The sequence below is a fragment of the Pestalotiopsis fici genome, assembly GCF_000516985.1.
Source record: "Pestalotiopsis fici W106-1 unplaced genomic scaffold PFICI_Scf_6, whole genome shotgun sequence".
Classification (NCBI taxonomy): Eukaryota; Fungi; Ascomycota; class Sordariomycetes; order Amphisphaeriales; family Sporocadaceae; genus Pestalotiopsis; species Pestalotiopsis fici.
The window spans coordinates 2789804-2809363 of NW_006917096.1; the positions used below are offsets into that span (position 1 = coordinate 2789804).

Below are 19560 nucleotides of genomic sequence, written 5' to 3' on the forward strand. Positions count from 1 at the left end.
CCAGTCGCGTATGGTTTCAATGGAGTAGATATCATGTTCGATAGTTTTTTTATTGGATAGGAACCAGTATAACAGGGACTGCATAGAGAAGCTTTTTTCAAGACCAGTAGATGATAAGAGATCATTATTCCCAGCGTTTCCGCAGTTGGCTTTTCTGACTACTCCTTCGCATCTCCTTCTCTTTACGGGTTGTCGAGGGTGAAGTCGACATTTCCAGTCGAAGCACCGCCAACACAAGTTCCACTGATGCTTCCCGTCGGACACACGGCTCTCGCAGCACGGATACAGCCCTCCCATCTGCCCTTGGAGATGTTAATTGTCGCGCCGCTCGTTGCCGCGTTCAGAGTGAATAGTGCCGTGCCCGACTCGCCCGTCGTACTCTCTGGAGCCCCGCCGCACTTGGTAATGGATCCGGCTATACCGCCGCAGATGCCGAGTTCGGCCACGTTTTGGTCGTGAAAGACGATGTTGCTTGTAACAAAAGTTTAGTAGTATGCCATGAGAACAAGCGCGCTGGCTTTTGAATGAGATACTTACACGTTTGCATCTGTACATTCGACATTCGTGACAGCGTTGGGGTCGACGGTAGTCGAGGCGCGCATCGCCAGGACCTCATAATGTTCCAAGGACAGGTCGAGAGGCGAGGCAGTCACAGAGCTGACGCCCGCAAGGACGAGGACCGTCTGAAGGAGAGTTGTAGACAGCATATTGTATAATATTACTAGTAGTGAAAAGAGTGACCAGACCCGTGATCGTCGTGTGGAAGTGAAATGAATGCAATTCGATCACGGATCGACAGAGAAACGATTAACAGCAAGATTGGATGAAGAGGTGCGAGTGAGACGAAATCTACTGCATGCTACCTGCCGGCAACTTATGTAGAGCGAGAGTCCTGCCCTCTGCAGACCTATCACAAAAGCCCACTGGTCGGTTTCACGGAGTAGCGCACGCAGTACGAGAAACCTCACAAACCTTGTGGCGATCTATGGATCCTACCATGCAACAATCATAACTTCAGGGAGATGGAGAATGGGAGATTGAAAAATGCGTCCCAAGCGGGCGCTTGACGCCGACGAGCATCTTGCCAATAGCTGGTCAACTGAGACCAGGTTAACGGAACACTTGCCGAGGAGAGATCGTAGGGCGATCTCAGGGTTCATCTCAGGGCCAACCCAGACAAGGCCGAAACATGAGATGAAGCTTTTTGAGGCTGAGTGACAGGCCATGTCGATAGGGGTGGTGGACCAGGAGTAGGCGAGTCGAGACGTTCAATGTGCCATGTTCAACAGGGTATAGTCGGGGGATACGACCTGATTGGTTGTGGAGTAGGATTTTTGGCTATACGACAGCACAGAAGCTTCCTTATTTAAATGCTTAAATTCGCCGGTCCTGGGGAAACCTCTTCAACATGTATGTGTTGACAGTCGATCTTTACTCGGGTGAAATTGAGATTATAACATGTGTCTGTCAATTATGCACCTTTGTTTTCCATATTCGTACTTGACCTAGTAGCGCATATTGATGTCCTGCGTAGAACCAAGACGCAAGGACATTTATTAGTGATTTCTATACTTACTCAATCTCGTCACATGTGACCACAACCAGACATGTAATCCTTAGCCGCGGAATGAACTTGACACGATGTCTGTCTACCTAATGTAGGTACTTGCACCCTGTCTTTTTTCTTCGTCCAACCGAGGATGAACGAACAGTTCTCCTCCCAGGCCAGGCACAGCGGTACTAAACCGTATGCGTGCGTACACAGCGGGGCGCCTTTTCCCCCAGTCAGTGGAGGGGACGGACGGAGCTTGGGAGCTTCTTCTCTATGTCATAACCCGCCGCGGAACTCTAACGCAGGAGAAGTAAATATAGTGACGTCACGGCCAATAAGCCGCACTGATTTGCATTTGATTTCCCTCTGCCCGGCAAGAGCTCATAGGCTCAACTTAATCCAGACGTACAGCTCTTTATTTCTTTTTTCCCTCTCTGCAAGTACCTTGAAGAAGAAGAAGAAGAACATCGTGAACGACAGCTCAATTGAAAGACTACACTCCTCTCTCACACTCATATCCAAATAACCAAACAACCAAACATCCCACAGCATCACAATGGCATCCCGCACTTTCCTCTCTGCCTTCCGCCCTGCCGCAGCTCTGGCCAGCAGACAAACCATTGCATCGCGAAGCATTGCCAGCAGCGCCGTCCTGAGGCACAAGGAGGACTCTCTCCGTAAGCTATGCATCTCTTCCGAGCTCTTTCCACGAGCTTCAACTCAGTTGTTTCCCGAAGTGGTAGTAAGCTAACGCTTGATCAATAAAAACAAAATAGACGACCCGGAAAGCACACATGAAGCTCTCAACAAGTCAAAGAACGGCAAGGAGTGGAAGCCCGAGCTGGCTTCCAACAGCGAGGAGGCCGTCAGGGCTGATCGCGAGAATACCGATGACATCAAGACCCTGCAAGAGAAGACCAAGAAGCAGGCCGAGCAGAAGAAATAAGGGGCAATGATTTCGCCAAATTGCCGACCAAGGTGGAAAAGAAAAGATGAAGCTTGTAGTGTAACATAGTTGCCACTCGTTGTCGAGTTGCTCATGTTTTGCCGATTTTTTTAAGACTCACAACATTGATGGGTAGCGTTTCCGGGTGGGCGTACGATATGGTCCGAGGGGCAGACCAAGAGAACTGTTTGGCATCTTCATATACTGGAAGACCGCTCTCTATAATCACGCCTTAATTCAATTGCATTTGCATCTTTGAATCGTTCGTTGATAAGTGTAGAGAGATTCGATTTCTGAGTGAGCACAGGTCCGGTGCAAAACAGATGTCCCACTGTTGCTAAGCTGGCTCATAACCTGTACAATACATGTGTACAACTAGGTACATTGCCAGGATACAAGAGCGTTGTGTCTAATTCTATGGCAGCAAACCCGTGCCTAGCATAAACATACAAGTATTCGGATTAATTCCTCTCCTTTAAAGGCGCATTGTCAGAGAACTAGGAAAATGAGGAAGATAACAGAACGCTGATTGCGAGATGGCATTGAAAGACGTCTAAACTCCAAGAAGAAAATACCTGATATGAAAACGCCTAAACGCCCGCGATGCTATACAGTTGATAGTGTTGGCCAGTCCGCCACTTTCGACAAGATGTGCCTCTCAATGTAATGTCCTACGAAGTCAGATGTCGGCATGGACTGTTTATACAGACAAATATGCGCCTCTTGCGCATCCAATCCCGATCCTTCTATTTCAATAGAGCAATCAGAAGAATCAGAATGATAATCAGAACAATGATGGCAACCATTTGCTTATTATCACTGGCCGTCCTGGAAATCTTGTCGACCCGCCGCCGAGCTCGATCCATCCGCCCTTGATGCCGGTCAACTACGACGTCAACCTCGTCCAACATTGCGACCTGCTCGTCGAGCTCGTCGCCAATCTGCATGCTGAGCTCCCGCTGTCGAGAAATGGACACGCCCAGAGCATCGAGCTGGGCGTCCTGCTGGTCCATAATCTGCTGATGGTACGCGTGGATCTGCTGGTTGTCCATGTTTTGCGAGTCAATCTCATCGCGGTAGCCGGCCGCGTCGCCGTTGGGGTTATCCGTGTACCGCGAGCCAAACAGCTGCGCCTCGACGTCCGGATCGCGCCCGTCGCTTGAGGACGGGTTGTCGGAGAAGCGGACCGTCTTGGAGGAGGCGCCGCGCTGGACGCCCTGGGGCCGGAGCGACGAGCCGCTGGCGGCCATGTCCTTGGGCGAGGTGGTGGCGTGGGCAAAGTCGGCGGCCAGGGCCGGGTCGTTGGGGTGCGTGAGCGTCGAGTCGGTGGCCGGCGACGAGAAGCCGTGGAATTGCGACTGGAGGTCCTTGTATTGCTTCTGCAGATCCGGCAGGTGGTCGCCTATCGTGAGGGCTCCATCCTCATCGCCCTCCGCCTCTAGCTGCGCCTGCTTCTGCTCCAGCGCTTCTAGTCCATCTTTGAATTGTTCAAGCGACCGGGCAATGTGGCCGTCGTTGGCTTCTGCGTCGAGGTTGAGGCTCTGCGCCCGTTGCCGTTCGAGCAGCGAAAGCTTGATGTGGTCGGCTAGTAGGAGGAGCTGATTCGCGCTCGACATGGCGGGCTGCGGCTTAAACGACTGTTGCTTGAGCGCCGGTAAATATGGTACAGTAGTCGATGATACAAGATGATACGATGAGCGATGACGCCGAATGGACACTGCTGTGGTAGGCTGATGCTAAGTGTACATACAGGTGGTTTGGGTCTGGAGCGTCAATCGGTGTTGGTGCGGAGTCTTGCAACAGCCAATGAATGGAGACTTCACCAAGCTGACTTTAGGCGCCTGTCTGTTGCTTATTTCTAACTGATACAGGTAGGTAGGTACAGAGTACGATTACAGGGTCTGCGCTCCTATTTCCATTGGCAGTAACATAAGCAAGAAAATAATGTAGAATAATGTAACTTGTACTACTTGAAGAATTGGCTAATATTTTCATCTTGGCCTTTCACATTCCTATTGCAAATGCAAAGTGTCGATGGGCGCTTCCACAATTCATGTACTTAACGATTACTTGGCCAAGCCTTGGATGCGTCAAATTCAGGTCACTTTTCCAATTCAAGGTACCAACCCAGTAATAAGATTAACATGAAAGTTTAAAACAAACTTGTAAAAGCTCCAAATTTGCAAACATATCACAGTTAGCTCAAGTGCAAAAGAGGGCAGATATCTACATGAACTGTTCATGATTCAGTGCATCGTGTATGTGCCTGGTGAGCTTCGAGCGCTCTGGTGTCTTTAAACTACTATCGATAACAACCCGACGTCATCCTATCCGATTTCCTACCCACCCAAATCTATCGATCTCACTTTCAGGTTATACCAAGTACTACAGAACGATTGCCATCGCCTAGCAATTACTTTTACAAGTAGGCAACATGATAATTGTTCGTCATTCGAGCCAGATGATGCCTCGATTCTCTGCTTGTGACATATGACAAATTTTATTCAAAGCCATACTGCTGTTCCCTATATCCTCGATTCTCACAAAAGAGTATATTGATAATTGCTTTTCCTCGACTGTGCCGAATCAGTGACGTCTGTCGAGTACATCGCATGAATTCATACATGTTTACAGCTCAGTATATCACTGGTACCTGGTGTGATAGGATCTAGGAACCATTTCATTCTACAAAAGAGATACTGGACACACTACTATCATGAGCAACCAGTAGCCTCCCTCCGATTGAGTCCCCGATTTTTCGAGATCCATCTCAGATGTCCCCTAACCAATTGCCGTGGCGGCAATACTTGCACCCGCTTGCAGTACTAGCGTCGTACTGGCACGGGACCCTCACAGCTTTGCATTCTGAGTCGGGGCGGTCGGTTGAGGGGACAGCCCCGCGGTCCTTTCGGTTGCATGATCCAGGCGGTTGGAACCACCGAAAATCGACGCGTCTCTGATTCCCATTATTCGTCGATGCCCCTCATTGCCAGACATCTCACTATGGATATGGTACGATGCTGACTGACGCCTTTGAGCCAGTGGGAAAGAAGGGGTCCCTTCATAGGCCGTGAGTTCCTGCAGCCAGCCAAAACGGGCATCTTTTTGTTTCGGGGTCTTCTCTTCTCTCACTCTCTGCTTGGAGAAAACCCATCATGGGGCTTTCCACCTGAGAGGGAAGCCAGATCGAAAAGGATGAGGGTCCCAGCCAAGATAGTCCGCCATTATTCGCCATCTTCTCTTTTTAGCCGGGGGAACACTCCCCTTGCTCGCGAACCAAACGTCCGTCCGCCCATCATTCCCCCAATGCTATGCTGGCTGGGCTGGCTGGCTTGGGCCTGACCTGACTCCGCTGGTTTTCAGTGGAGATCGCGGCACATTCTTCTTGACATTGCCGGTAGGTAAGTAATAATGGTTGGTAGGTGGGGTGGTCTTGGGAAAATAGACCGAGCCCATTCGCGCCGCCCCTCATGTGGGAGGATGATACCGAGATCGCTGGTCATGTTACGGTGCTTTGGTTTGAAAGAAATATTGCGCCGTGATTTTTCTCAGTCTTGAGTATTCTCTTCTTCCTCATTCTTCCTTCTCTCTCTCTCTTTCTCTCCGAGTCTACACGTCATATAACAAGCTATATCCAAGCAAGGCTGAAGTCTGTATTCGACGTTGCCTTCTTCATATAAACATATACCAGTGTAAGAAAGAGCCTCAGAAAGGCTCTTTTTTTTTTCCCCCTCACATCAACATCATGCCTCTGCCCATTGGTGTCTACCGTGCCGACCAAGTCGGCTCCCTGCTGCGGCCGAGGGACATCCTGGCGACCCGTGAAAAGGTGGCCAGCGGCGAGCTCTCTCAGGATGACCTGAAGAAGCTGGAGGACAAGCACATTGCCGACGTGGTGCGCAAGCAGATCGATGCCGGTCTCCGCGCCGTGACGGACGGCGAGTTCAGACGCGAGTGGTTCCACATTGACTACCTGGTCAACCTCGGCGGTGTCGAGAAGCGCGGCGCTCTCCAGTCCACCAATGTCTCCAAGGGTGGCACCATGCCGCCGCGCCTGGTCGTCGTCGACAAGATCTCGCACCCCAAGCCCATCCAGGTCGACGACTTCAACTACCTCGAGTCGCAGATTGCCGCGGCCGGCGCCAGCGGCAAGGTCACCACCAAGGTCGCCATCCCCTCGCCCACCATGATCCACTTCCGCAACTCGCGCGAGACCATTTCCGAGGAGGCCTACCCGACCCTCGAGCCCTTCTTCGACGACCTCGCCCGCGTCTACCAGGAGGAGCTCGCCGACCTGTACGCCGCCGGCGTCCGCTTTGTCCAGCTCGACGACACCAACCTGGCCTACCTCTGCGACCCGGGCATGCGCGCCGAGGCCGAGAAGCGCCACGGCGACGCCAACGTCCTGGCCCGCCAGTACGCCGCCCTCATCAACAAGGCCATTGAGAAGCGCCCCGCCGACATGACCATTGGCATCCACCTGTGCCGCGGCAACCACCGCTCGCAGTGGTTCGCCCAGGGCGGCTACGAGCCCGTCGCCGAGGTCCTCTTCAAGGAGCTCAACGTCGACGTCTACTTCCTCGAGTACGACGACGCCCGCTCCGGCGACTTTTCGCCCCTGCGCCACCTGCCCGAGAACAAGATTGTCGTCCTCGGCGTCATGACCTCCAAGAAGGCCGCCCTCGACGACAAGGCCGACATCATTGGCCGTCTCAAGGAGGCTGCCCAGTTCTGCCCCCGCGGCCTCGACCAGCTCTGCCTCAGCCACCAGTGCGGTTTCTCCAGCACCATGGAGGGTAACGAGCTCAGCGAGGAGGAGCAGTGGGCCAAGGTTCGTCTCGAGGTCGAGATTGCCAAGGAGGTTTGGGGAGATGATCTCAGCCAGTAGACTGGTTTCTTCCGACAGTATGAGAAGATGCGGAAATAGATCTCGGTAACGGGATTTTGGAGTACATATTACACAGCATCTCAAGCATTATGATCAAAATGGGTAAATGGGACGAGGCTTCAACACGCCGCCATAGTTTTTGGGCGTAGGGTGATGATTATCAGCATAGCGTACGGGAGTAGTGGCCACAATGACGAAAACATTGTTGGCAGTATATAACACGAGAGTAGACTGATGATTAGAAAATGATTCACTATAATGACAACCGCAGAATATGATGAAATGCCATGATCAATTGAAGTTTTGTGGCAGATGAAGCAATCAAGTTACAACTTTTTTCCGTGGCCACAGAACTATACAACAATACAGTTTCCTATTTTTTTTTTTCACGAGACCATTTGCCTATTCCGTTCCATTATGAGCCTAAGCTCAGCCTGCCGGGGAGATCAAAGACAAAAAAACTCCCAGACTTCTTTTGGGGGGTATAGAAAGTCGGGTCTCCCAACTATACAAAGTCCAAAACGCCGTCCTCGATCACCAGAAGTGTCGGTATGCCCTGGGTCCATTATACTAAGGGAATAAAGGGAAATGTCATCAAGTGGCGTGTCGCTCATCCGCCATGATTATGTACTTTGAGCTGGAATCGGCTGCGAGACATGGTAAGACTTGCGTCGCACAAGGCTGCAAGTTTTCGAATTACTGTCCGGCAGGCTTGGGCATCTCACCACCGGTCTGACCTTGGGCAGCCAGGGCCTGGTACCACAAAGCAACGTAGTTCTGATAACCGCCATCTGTTCAATGTTTAGTATACGTATCACAAATGCCGAATGGATAATTATGTGACTTACAAGCTGCGTAGGGGTCGGCGCCATTGGCAGCTGCTGGGGGTTGGCCAGGGGCCGCTGCATGACTGGGTTGGCTATTACCTCCCTGGGAATAGTTGGGGTTGTCATAGTCACGTCGGTTCTGGGGACGACCGCCACCACGGCCACCACCACCGCTGTTCTTCTGGCGCTGAGTAATGTTGTTAGTACAGCAAACGCACGAGGTGACCATATGTTGTACTTACCACTGCCTCTACCTTGTCTTCAATGGCACGCTTGGCTCTGCTGATGGCGTCACGGGATCCTACCAGGCCAATCTCTCTCTCTGTCTCGCCAGGACCCGAAGACTGGGAGACGTTGATCTTACATCCGGTGGTGTTCTGCATTTCTCGAATGGTTTCTCCACCCTTGCCAATGATCATACCAACAGCTTCAGATGGGACAAAGATAGCATCATTGATTTTGTCATCGCCACCAGGTGCATTGCTACGACCATGATCATTTCTTTGAGGGCGGTCCATCTTACCGCCGGCGGCGGCGGGGGCGCCACCACCACCGTTGGCTTGGCGGCTGTCACTGTCCACGATCTCCATGATGAGCTCCTTGGCTTGAGCCGCCGCTTCGCGGGTGCCAATAAGATTGACAGGGCGCAGGCCATTGACACTCTTCGACTCACTGGTGATATTGACATGGCAGCCACTGCGCTCTTGCAGGTCACGAATAGTCTCACCTCCACGACCTATGATCAAGCCAACTGTGCGATCAGGCACCATAATTTGCATGACATCTTCACCCTCTCGGAGTGGAGCGGGAGCAGAAGCGCCAGGGGCATTGCGGTTACCACCATGCGGGTTATCAGCTCGAGCAACAGCGCCCATGCCGGAGTCTTCAATAATTCGGTTGATGGCATCCTTGGCCTCAGCACGTCTTGCACGAGGACCAGTTATTCGGCATTGACGGAAAGGTCCCTGGTTATCGGGACCAGTGATGAACTGCACTCGGCAGCCCGTGGAAGATTCAACACGACGCAGGTTTTCGCCCTGTCTGCCAATAATCAAGCCCACTAGGCTGGACTCTATTTGGATGGTCTCGGTGTCATCGTCACCACCTCTACCACTGTTACCGCGTGGAGAGTCCCTGCCATAAGACCGGCCTCTATTGGCACCAGGGGAGACAGAGCGATTGCGGCCATAGTTTCCACGGCTGTCATCACGGCGCTCATCTCGGTACGGGTTGAAGTTGTCACGATAAGTATCACGACCATGCGGCGAGCGCGAGCGAGATCTATAGTGTCTACCGTCGCCAGCACGGGAATCATGTGCCTGGTATGAAGGGGCAGCGCGCGAGTTGTCATAAGACGATATTCCCTTTTCAGTTGCGAAAGCCTTGGCTTGAGCTATAGCATCGGCAATACTGACAGTTCCAGAGTTGACGGGTTTGATAGCACTCAGGTCAAAGTTGCCACTCGAGGAGGGCTGAGGGATAGAATAGGCTCCTGCGCCATACGCAACAGGAGGTGGAACTCCGGGAGGCATTGTGGGCGGATAAGCACCAGGGGTTGGTGTCTGCTGGTAGGGGGGCTGCGGTTGGGCCGGGTTCGGGGTTGAAGTAGTCGGTGGTCGCTGTGCTGCTATGACATTGTGATGCGCGGTCAGTAAGAGCGCTGACTGATGGGCAGCTTGTTGAAAGCATGCGATGAAAATTTCATTAGCAAGGAAGGCAACTTACCAAGGGCAGCCAGGATAGACTCGATACTTCGGTTGGCCTCGGCCATGGTGAATGTCTCGGTGCAGTTGCTGTCGCAGCTGCTCTATCGGTGTGATACCTGGAAATCTCAAAAGACGCGCCGAAATAGCAAGGATCGATGAAGTCAAGGACACAACGATCAAGCGATTGCAACAAAGGTTGAGACGCGGGTTTCTTTGTTCAGAAATAGATGCAGGGCAGATAACCAATGCAGCAGGCAGGCGCACACCAAAGATGCTCAATAGCAGTAGTGCAAGGCAAAGGGTAGCGGCAGGAATGTGAAATGGCTTGATATCGACGATGCAAGTAATTATTGTGGACTTGTGTGTGAATGACGAGTCAGAGTACAATACTGCCCAGGCGCATCAAGATATTCACGGCAGACGACAAGTGAGTGAATTGTGGTTGGGGGGTTGGGATGGATGCAAAAGTGAGTAGATTAGGAACCTCGGGAAATGGCGACCAAGTCAAATCACAGTTTTTTTTTTCTCTCCCACCTCAGCACGTCAAACCCAGTTGCGCGACGGTCGAGAGTTTGTGAGTCCTGGTTGTATTGTTTCTGATTGATCGCTCTTCTGCCAACTGTTATCACGGACGATCCGCGCAGTCAATGTCGCGTGTCGGGATGATGGCGCAAACAGAAGAAAATGTGTTGATGGAGAAGAAGAGAAGGAGGTGGTAGAAGTGTTTGGTGGGATGAGACGGGTTGGAGGTAAGGAGCTGGAGGTTGACGTGGTTCCAAATGCGGCGGCGCGGCTAGACCTTTCTGCTCTGGCCGCAGCTGTGTTGTTGCCCTGATTGAAGGGCGCGCATTCATTCCACTGCACTGGCACTGGCACTGGCAAAAAGCCTTTGCGCCAGGGCAAGCACAGGGCATGTTTTTTTTTTCCAAGTTCCCAACGCTAGTGAATGGTTTCGGCATCTCTTCTCGAGTCTCCACTATTTTATGTCGCCAAACGGTGCGTTTCCCTCGAAAGCTTGGACCACAGTATTTTTTTTTCCCTCCTCTTTTTTCAAAAAGTTTTTTCTTCTTTTAAATGATTTATCAATTGATGTACCAGACTGCTAGGCCTCTTATTATGCATATGTATTATGTTATGTGTTGAGCGCCAAGACCGAAGCGATTCCAGGCACAGATACCTTGTAGTTTATCATGCAAGGTACGGTTGAGGCACGGCTAATAGTATAAAACCACCTACGTGGTCCACCTTACCTTCAAAGCTCATGATCAAACAATTAAATAGAGTCCAGTAATAAACATGATAGAACCTTTCTCACATTAATAAATAAGCGACCGTCACACAAACGTCAATGACTTCATATGAACATCAGTGACTTGTTTCTACCATTGCCGATTTCAGCTACGGTTCTTGGTTTTATAAGAATGACAGAATCCCTACCTCGCCGAGAAGGAACCGCGCTCTATCGGACTGCGCAAGAGGTATAATCTATCCCCGCCAATGTTGAAGTAGACAAATCTTGTATCAAGATGTCTACGCGTGTACACCTGCATGTAAATATCGACGTGTATCAAAACATTGGGCTATGTTGGATATGGTTGAAGATGGCGCACTCTCGTGGCACATGCATGCAAGTTGGTATTTCAGTGCTTGCTTACGTCCACGAATCAAGCATTTGTCCGGAACTTGTCGCATCAACCCCTCATGAATATTCATCGCTTCACAAATTGACCTTTCGGAGCTGTTTGACTTTAATACTCCTCGAAAACTGGTGTGTAGAAGTCGTTGGGCTTTAGTTTGGTTTGTTTTGGAGGCAGTAAATATTCCGTGGGCGCTGTCCAAAGGTGTTGTCTAACCAGATTATATGATGATCGTGGACGGACTGACTGGACTTTGACCTACAGATCTTAATATTATGCCCAGCAGCAGGCTTTCGTTTGCCGTAAGAAGGTCTGCTTAATGATATTTGTTCACAGTACCACATGGGAGGGCGATTAGAGCTATTTATACAAGTACATACTGCCAGAGCTGACCTAGTCATGCTTGTCCAAGTGAGCTCTGGATCTCTATCCAGCTGGTCAGTGCCAGATGAAATGGTAAGGCTGAGTGAAGGTTTACAGCCACGAACCAAATTCTCATCCGCCATACTGAAGGTAAAATGCTCGAGTGGTGTGGTCTGGTGCCTTAGGTAATAGCTTGCTTGTTTCATGTGTGAATTGGCGCCGAGCGATGGACTGGCTGTCAAGATTCAAAAGCTGCTGGAAGATCGCGGGCGCTAAAGAGACTCCACTGAAGAGCGTTGCCGTTTAGAGCAAATGGCATCCAATCATTTCTCCCTTCAACCAACTCCATCGAACACGACCCCTGGAACTATAAAAGCAAGGTTAACAGCGACAGTACCTTAGGTCTCTAAGTAAATTCCATCGGATCGCCCGACTACTATTCAAGAGTACCAAGAATATTCATTCTTCACTTGCTATGATTGTCAAAATTAGGATCGAAGTCGTGTCAAATTGAGCATGTTCTTGATCTGAGTTTACAATTGGACAAGACATTGAAGAGAAGGAAAAAAAGACTCAAACCGGATTTTTGAAAAATCTTGTTCTTGTCAGTGGCGAAAAAGAAGAAGGGACCCTTGCTGATCGTCGGCCAAGCCTCTAGCGCAGACCTACCAGGGGACTCGACCTATGTGATGATTGGCAGTGAGACCATATTGCCCTGGGTGCCTCGAGCTATGCTTGCTACGTCAAGTCATTCCCAGCCACATTTGGCTACCTTCGAGATAACCTCTGCGACCCTACCTACCGCTTGAGCAATGATTTTCAAGCCGCCAGCTGCATTGACAGGGCCGATGACCAAGCCGCACCGCAAAGCATTTCCAACCGTTGCACCGCTATCTTGCTGCTGGCCAATGTCGTCACATAGTCATTTGACGAGGCGGAGGCGATGATAAATTCCAGCCGTGTCTGCCCTCCTCCGGGATGGCGAACCTTTTAGAAAGATGGCCACCATCCACCTATCACTCCGTGGTGTCCCCTTGCACGACTCGATTCGTACATAGTATATCAAGATAGCCCCGTCGTTCTACGGGCACACGCTTGAGAACTAGCCAATGTGCAAGTCTTCTTCTCTGCTCCCAGAGCAAAGCAGGAGTGATACTCGACTTTGAGCCCGCCAAGCTCAATTCACACTTATCAATTACTGACTGCAGTGTACTCCGCTTTGTACACGCATCTGAATCACTCATCATTTGTACAACAGCGCCGATATTGGGTTGTCGTGGGTCTACCCGGTGAACCCCCAGACAAGGGAAAAACGATTGGCTCACAGTCGCCTATAGGCGCTTACAGGATAGCCCACCTTTCAGACTGGCGCGTACGGTGAAGAGAGGTAGCCGACAAAGAAGAATTCGCTATTGCTCAGAGATTGGAAACAAAGGGAATTTCTATTTTTCGATTGCCCGAAGCCCCAGTCATTTCTTAGGCAGAGTCAGCTGGTCCCTTTGACTGGGTCCGCTCGGTTTTCTGCCCATTGGGCCGAGAGGTACGTGGTGTTGTTTGAATCCATTTCGACTCTCCCTCTTTAATGCCCCTCCACCCCTCCAAATAGGCACGCTTGCTGGCTGGTCTTTTCTTTGATCACTCACAGCTCGTGGACAATCAAACATAATCACTTTTCTTTCTTTCATTCGCGGAGTTTGGGGGAGACAATCTATTTTTCTTTTCATTCAGCCATTCTCAATTCTTTAATTTGTGCTTGACGCGCATCTATTATTATCATCACATCCGGCTGGTCCAATCTTCATTCTGAATCACTTTCTTAGATCTCCATTCACACACATAGAGCACATCACTTCTCTTCACCACGTCCAATCACATTGACAATATTTTTCTTCTTGTCAATTTGGAGCCATAATTTACGGCTTTACTTATTGATACTTTTCAGTTCACTCAGAATTACTTCCTCGGCAACAGATCACCGTCGCCCCCCATGGATTCCTTCAGGCGCAAGCTCGCCAATCTGCCGGGGTCACTCAAAAGTCAACCAGTCGACTCGCGTGCATTCGAGGAAAAAACACCCACATCGACAACAACCACAACTTCAGAGGTGTGGCGGAGAAATGGAACGACTCCTTACCTAGGCCTCAATGCCAGGCTCTCGCAGGTCTGGTTCAACAAATGGACAGTATTGTTATTGCTGGTTCTGCTTCGAGTTCTCCTCCTGATTGGAAGTCTAAACGGCAATCTGGGCGATGCAAAGGTCAAGGCCTTGTCAGCATGCACAAAGGTCGAAGATGTTGGAAGCGCCATGGCCTCGATGCCGCACTACCTATCTGTTGGTGTAAACCGTCTCGCCGCAGCCGGCATTACCGATGTTGTCCACGGCATGATGAAAGGACTCGACTTGATACTCATCGCTGTCCGGGAACTCATTCTTTTCGTCATTAACATGATGACCTCGACATACACATGCTTGATCGCCGCAGCAGTACATGGAGGACTCAATGTTACCGCGCTTGTCATTACCAAGGCGACCGATGAAATCAACAGTGCGCTTCCAGCAGTGGCTGACACTATCGGGGATGCTGCCAACGACGTCAACGATGCCATCGACACGGTTTACAGCTGGATCGATACAATAACTAGTGTTTTCAGCAACGGCGAGCCCGATAAGCCCTCTATCGATCTTACTGACGAACTTAACACGATCAAGAACTACAAGATCGACACAACTGGATTTGTGTCCGATCTTGATCAGCTCAATGAGGATTTGCCAACATTCAAAGACGTGCAAAACTTGACGGCAGAAGTTGTGGATTACCCTTTCAAATTGATCAGGGATGCCTTGAACGAGACATACGGGAACTGGAAATTCGACGAAAACGTCTTCCCAGTGGCCCAAAAGGAAGCTCTCTCATTCTGTTCGGATAACTCGTCGATCAACGACTTCTTTGAGGGATTGTTTGAGTTGGTTGCCACTGCCAAAAAGTGGTTCATTGCAATTCTCGTCATTCTTGCCGTTGCAGTCTGCGTTCTGATGGCATTTTTGGAGATTCGCAGTTGGAGACGCCTCAAGAACTACCGCAATACCTTTGTCGAGCGCAAGTTTGACGAAACAGACATGATGATGATGAGCGGACGCCCATTCCCGTCAAAGATTGCCCTCAAGGTCTCCGACTGGCTGAATCGCAACAAAGATCACAAACGTCTTGCCAGTCAGGAGGCTGCCAAACAGAAGCGCGAGACGTTGATCAGGTGGGCTGTTGCGTATGGCACCACTCTTCCAGCATTGTTCGTCTTGTCCCTTGCCATTGCTGGCCTGTTCTCCTGTCTCTGCCAGTATATCATGCTTCGGGCCGTTGAAAAAGAGATCCCAGCCTTGGCAAACGAAGTTGGCGACTTCGCCAATGAGGTGGTCTCCTCTTTGCAGCATGTATCTCAGGAGTGGTCCAACGATGTCAATGGACAAATCTCAATCTACAGCAATGAGATCAACAACGATATTCTGGGCCATGTCAGAAATGCCACCGACATTGTCAACAACACCCTCAACACATTCACCGATGCAATGGACGATGCCCTCACCACGGTCTTCAAAGGCACTATCCTCATGGATCCGATTCAAGAAGTTATCTACTGCTTGATCGGTCTCAAGGTGGAAGCCGTACAAAAAGGTCTGACCTGGATCCATGACCATGCCAACATCAGCTTCCCGACGCTGCCGGATGATGTTTTCTCGCTGGGAGCGAATGAGTCAGTTAATGGTGACTCTGAGCTCACCTCGTTCCTGTCCACACCAAGCTCGGCAACAACTGACGAGGTATCTGGCGCTGTTACCAGCGTAACAGACGCTATCCGCAGCAACATTATCCAGGAGGCTCTGATTTCCCTCGGCCTCCTACTAGTATATGTGTTGGTGGTATTGATTGGTATCACGCGCATGCTCGTTGGCATGACGGGTCTCGGCTATGACTCCAAGGGAGGCCCGGCTGAGGTCACTTCTCCGTCGCTCACGACCAACCGTCCGCCCGGAGCGTTTCGTTCCGCCAGTGAGGCATCTGCCGACAGGAGAAAATTTGATTATGGCGAGAAGCACAACTCTAGCAACCTGAATGATAACCCCTTCGGAAGCGGTGCGTTCAACGCCGGCACGGCTCCTCCCAGAGATGCCGTACCTCCCAGCTACTACTACCAGAAGGCAAGGCAATAGTTCCGCCAACGCTTTCCGGATGTAGAAAAGCAAATAGAGGAGGGAGAGAAATCAAGACGCGAGACTGTGCCTCCCAGCTACTACTACGACAAAGCAAGCGAATGGTGCCACCAACGCTGGGCCGTCGTAGGCAAGCAAGCAGAGACTGTCAAGCAGAAGGCAGAAGCTATCAAACAGAAAGCAGAAGCTGCCGTCAAGCAGAAAGCAGAGGCCGCCAAGCGCAATGGCAGCCCAAAGCATGAATCCATCGAGCTCGAAGACAATCCCTTTGGGATCGGCTCGTATCGAACCAGCGAAAGGCACGGTGTACTCGATGAGCTGGATGATATGGACAATCCCTTTGGCAGCGGCGCTTTTCGTACCCCCGCCACTCCACCTCCAGCTCCGGCTCCCAAGGACTCTGTCACTCCTAGGCACTACGCGAAGCCGCGAGCACTGAGCTCGGGCTCCATTGACATAGCGGACCAGGTCAATGAGAGACAATTCGTATAACGCGCTCGTTTCCTTTCTTCCCACCAATTCTCGGGCCTGGGCTGGTCTCGGGGCACCCAAGAAGTGGAATTGTGAGAACGGACAGGCGATATTTGACCAAAGATGGACGGGCCGTTTTCAACGATACTGGCAACAGGGAAAACATCTTTTGAATTTCTTTGTGCAAAGCATTCCCTTTTGACTTTTGGAATTTGTTCTCCAGATCGTACAGTCAATATGATATTCCCAGGGCTTCACAGCCCGCAGCAAATAAACAACCAAACAAATTTGTTTTCCTTCTTCAGCACCATCAATATTCCCTTCTCGGACTGGACACACATCTTTCAGGATTTTTGATTCCTAGTTTTCAGATACTTGTTTGGAATTGGGGTTTGAAGGACGAGGTAGCCATGGTGGTTCTTTTCTGAATGTTTGATGCAGGATTTTCCAGGATACGTCAAAGTCAAACAGCCCATACGTGCTGCGTACGTGGCTGGCACCAGATATCTCAGATAACCCAAATTGATTTGCCTGCGTGGCTACCTAATACTGTTTATGTGTTGCTTGAAATCATCATTTCACTGATTGCGTTGAGAGCCTGCTGCTATAAAATACACTCGTGACAGATATCTCATTTGAACAAGAAATGATCGCTAACCTCATGCTACCTATCGTAACAAAAACACACCATCATCACCCTAGCAATATTGAAGTACCCGATCGCTGTTTTTGGGGTAAATCTACTGAACATGGCAGCGTAGAAAAGCATCTGACGTGGTTCCTTCCTCATGACGTACTCTCCTTCTTCACATATTGTACTTCTGTAGCGCTCGCTTTTAATAGCCTGTTCTAGTGGCTGGGATGACTGCCACCCTCCCACTTCAAGAATACGATGAATAAATGCTTTGTCCTCTATTCCCTCAGTCATGAGGCATGACTGCTTCTGGGCGCCGTTGGTATACGTGGTTGTTGTGCCCGACTTACGTCAACACTTGCTCGAAGTGAACATAACGTGAGACGGTGCTCTTGATGCTCTCCTTATATCGTGGAACTATGCCTTGTGGGATGTTTCAGCTGTACAGGTACGGCGAAGCCGACGTACCATAATGGATGACCGCAGTATCTCATTAGGCAGTTCCTTCTGTATCACTCTAACCCCGGAATGATTCTTGTTGCTGGAGGAGGCTTCCTTCATCAAGACCGACCTTAAGTGAGGATTTGTGACGAATGTGGAGTCACTGGCGAAAATGGAGTTGCTCATCGGATCCAATGCCGGAAAAGGCAACAAAGGATTTGGCTTTCGGCCTGCCGCTGGGACTTTCTATCTTACAGGAGCAGCACCAGTAGAGGGAAACATTCTTGATGACAGGAACATGCCCTTTACGCTCCGTATCGCATCCTTGGTCTTCTTGATTTCGTCGTCTGGATCGGAGCGGCCGAGCCCAAAGGTTGAACCACCATAGAGCGAAGAGTATTCCGTGGCAGGATATGCCAGCTTGTCTACATCCTCGCGGATTCCCTGCATGGCAAGATGGAGATTGCTGGAGTTTTCAGCTTGCGTTGTGTACATGGTCGATAGCTCTTTCAGGCACGTAGTCAGCTGCGTAAGTTGTCGTGCCTGTTGGTCAACGGCGCAGCCTTTATCTTGATGAATCGGCAATTCGGTGGTGAAGGGTGAAGTTTGAGTGCCAACGTCACGGTGGAACATTTCCGATGGGTCGCCATAGCTACTATTATCGTCACCATCGGCGTCCGACTTGGAGAGCTTGCCCTTACTGTAGGGCACCTCGCTCACAACGCCCTCTAACTTCTCCACCAAAGTAGAAAGCTTTGTATTGACGTGTTCGTAATACTCGGATCGAGATTCTGCCAGAGTATCTACCATCGGCGCAACGATGAAGCGTGCAGCGCCATATGCAAGCGTCCAAGCTGTAGTCAATACAGTGGCCGCAGTGAGCAGACGCGACGGCGTCAATAGGGGTGGAGGTTTCGGTGAGTGTGTCAAGAACTCGGGATATGTGATGATGGGTGCAGGCTCGCTGAGTGGAGCTGAAGCTGCTTGTGCTGGTGTAGATGTGGACTGAGGCACGTTGGGTATGTCTTTTGTGTCGGTCGCATCTTGCGCGCGATCGTCACTCGTTGATCCTTCTCTCGAGGCTTCTTCACTCAATAATTTCTGGATATCGTCATCAGAGAAGCCTTTGCCTCTGAGAAATTCCGACTTTTTTTCTTTGCTAGCACTTCGAACTGTTTCGTCATTGAGAAACCTCCGAGCTTGTTCGAGGGTCGGCGTAGGCTCCGACTCTGGTCTGGACGATTCGCTGCCGGGTGGTGGCGCATCTGCTTCTTTGGACTCTGCCATGTCGCATGCGAGTGTGTATGTATTGTGTAGAGAGTTTCTTTTTGCTTATAATATGAATTCAGACTGGAGCGGCGTTGCAAAATGTGAAAGAAGTCAATTTGCATATGGGAGTGTTTGAATGTAGTAGGTATGTATGCCTCGGCAGTCGTGAATCAGACAACCGAGCTCAAGTGCTCCCCATAAGAGCTACGCCAACGGAAAGAGAGCGGCTGCTTATCTGGCCCACCGTTTTGATGTCCGTTTGGTACACCAGAGGAATAAATGAGTGGAGACTCGACATATGACTCCAAGTTGTCCCCCGCCATGGGGCCGTAAAGAACTGAGAGAAAGAGAAATACGGCAGAATTCCGTTGGGTTAAAAAACATCCCTGCAGCACTCACCGAGCTCACCGATGGCAACGTCGTTGCTGCCCCACGTGATTCAATGCCTCTCTACACTAATGAATGACTGGAACTCAACCAACAACGCCTAGAATTTCGTCGCGAGTTGTCGCGATATATACTTGTCCGCCTCCCATTTTATCTAATCAGCAAACCTATTATTCGGGTTAATTACTTGTTGGTATTATTATCCAGTACTCTTGGTGATTCTGCCTCTGGG

The 19560-nt window shown here is 50.4% G+C and overlaps 7 protein-coding genes across 7 annotated transcripts; 3 read left to right on the plus strand and 4 right to left on the minus strand.

The window, feature by feature from the left end:
* Positions 1-182: 182 nt before the first annotated feature.
* PFICI_09303 (uncharacterized protein) lies at positions 183-707 on the minus strand (the record flags this gene model as incomplete). Its single annotated transcript, XM_007837884.1, has 2 exons — positions 183-471; positions 538-707. The coding sequence occupies 2 exons, from the start codon at positions 705-707 to the stop codon at positions 183-185; spliced, it is 459 nt and encodes a 152-aa protein (XP_007836075.1).
* A 1401-nt stretch (positions 708-2108) lies between these two features.
* On the plus strand, positions 2109-2498 carry PFICI_09304 (uncharacterized protein; the record flags this gene model as incomplete). The annotated part of the gene is made up of 2 exons (XM_007837885.1): positions 2109-2229; positions 2329-2498. The coding sequence occupies 2 exons, from the start codon at positions 2109-2111 to the stop codon at positions 2496-2498; spliced, it is 291 nt and encodes a 96-aa protein (XP_007836076.1).
* A 746-nt stretch (positions 2499-3244) lies between these two features.
* PFICI_09305 (uncharacterized protein) lies at positions 3245-4114 on the minus strand (the record flags this gene model as incomplete). The annotated part of the gene is made up of 1 exon (XM_007837886.1): positions 3245-4114. The coding sequence occupies one exon, from the start codon at positions 4112-4114 to the stop codon at positions 3245-3247; it is 870 nt and encodes a 289-aa protein (XP_007836077.1).
* A 2129-nt stretch (positions 4115-6243) lies between these two features.
* Positions 6244-7386, plus strand: PFICI_09306 (uncharacterized protein; the record flags this gene model as incomplete). Its single annotated transcript, XM_007837887.1, has 1 exon — positions 6244-7386. The coding sequence occupies one exon, from the start codon at positions 6244-6246 to the stop codon at positions 7384-7386; it is 1143 nt and encodes a 380-aa protein (XP_007836078.1).
* Positions 7387-8082: 696 nt separating this feature from the next.
* PFICI_09307 (uncharacterized protein) lies at positions 8083-9984 on the minus strand (the record flags this gene model as incomplete). Its single annotated transcript, XM_007837888.1, has 4 exons — positions 8083-8177; positions 8235-8400; positions 8456-9840; positions 9939-9984. The coding sequence occupies 4 exons, from the start codon at positions 9982-9984 to the stop codon at positions 8083-8085; spliced, it is 1692 nt and encodes a 563-aa protein (XP_007836079.1).
* Positions 9985-13906: 3922 nt separating this feature from the next.
* On the plus strand, positions 13907-16618 carry PFICI_09308 (uncharacterized protein; the record flags this gene model as incomplete). The annotated part of the gene is made up of 2 exons (XM_007837889.1): positions 13907-16049; positions 16152-16618. 2 exons carry the CDS (start codon positions 13907-13909, stop codon positions 16616-16618), a joined length of 2610 nt encoding a protein of 869 aa, XP_007836080.1.
* Positions 16619-17918: 1300 nt separating this feature from the next.
* Positions 17919-18959, minus strand: PFICI_09309 (uncharacterized protein; the record flags this gene model as incomplete). The annotated part of the gene is made up of 1 exon (XM_007837890.1): positions 17919-18959. One exon carries the CDS (start codon positions 18957-18959, stop codon positions 17919-17921), a length of 1041 nt encoding a protein of 346 aa, XP_007836081.1.
* Between the last annotated feature and the right edge of the window lie 601 nt (positions 18960-19560).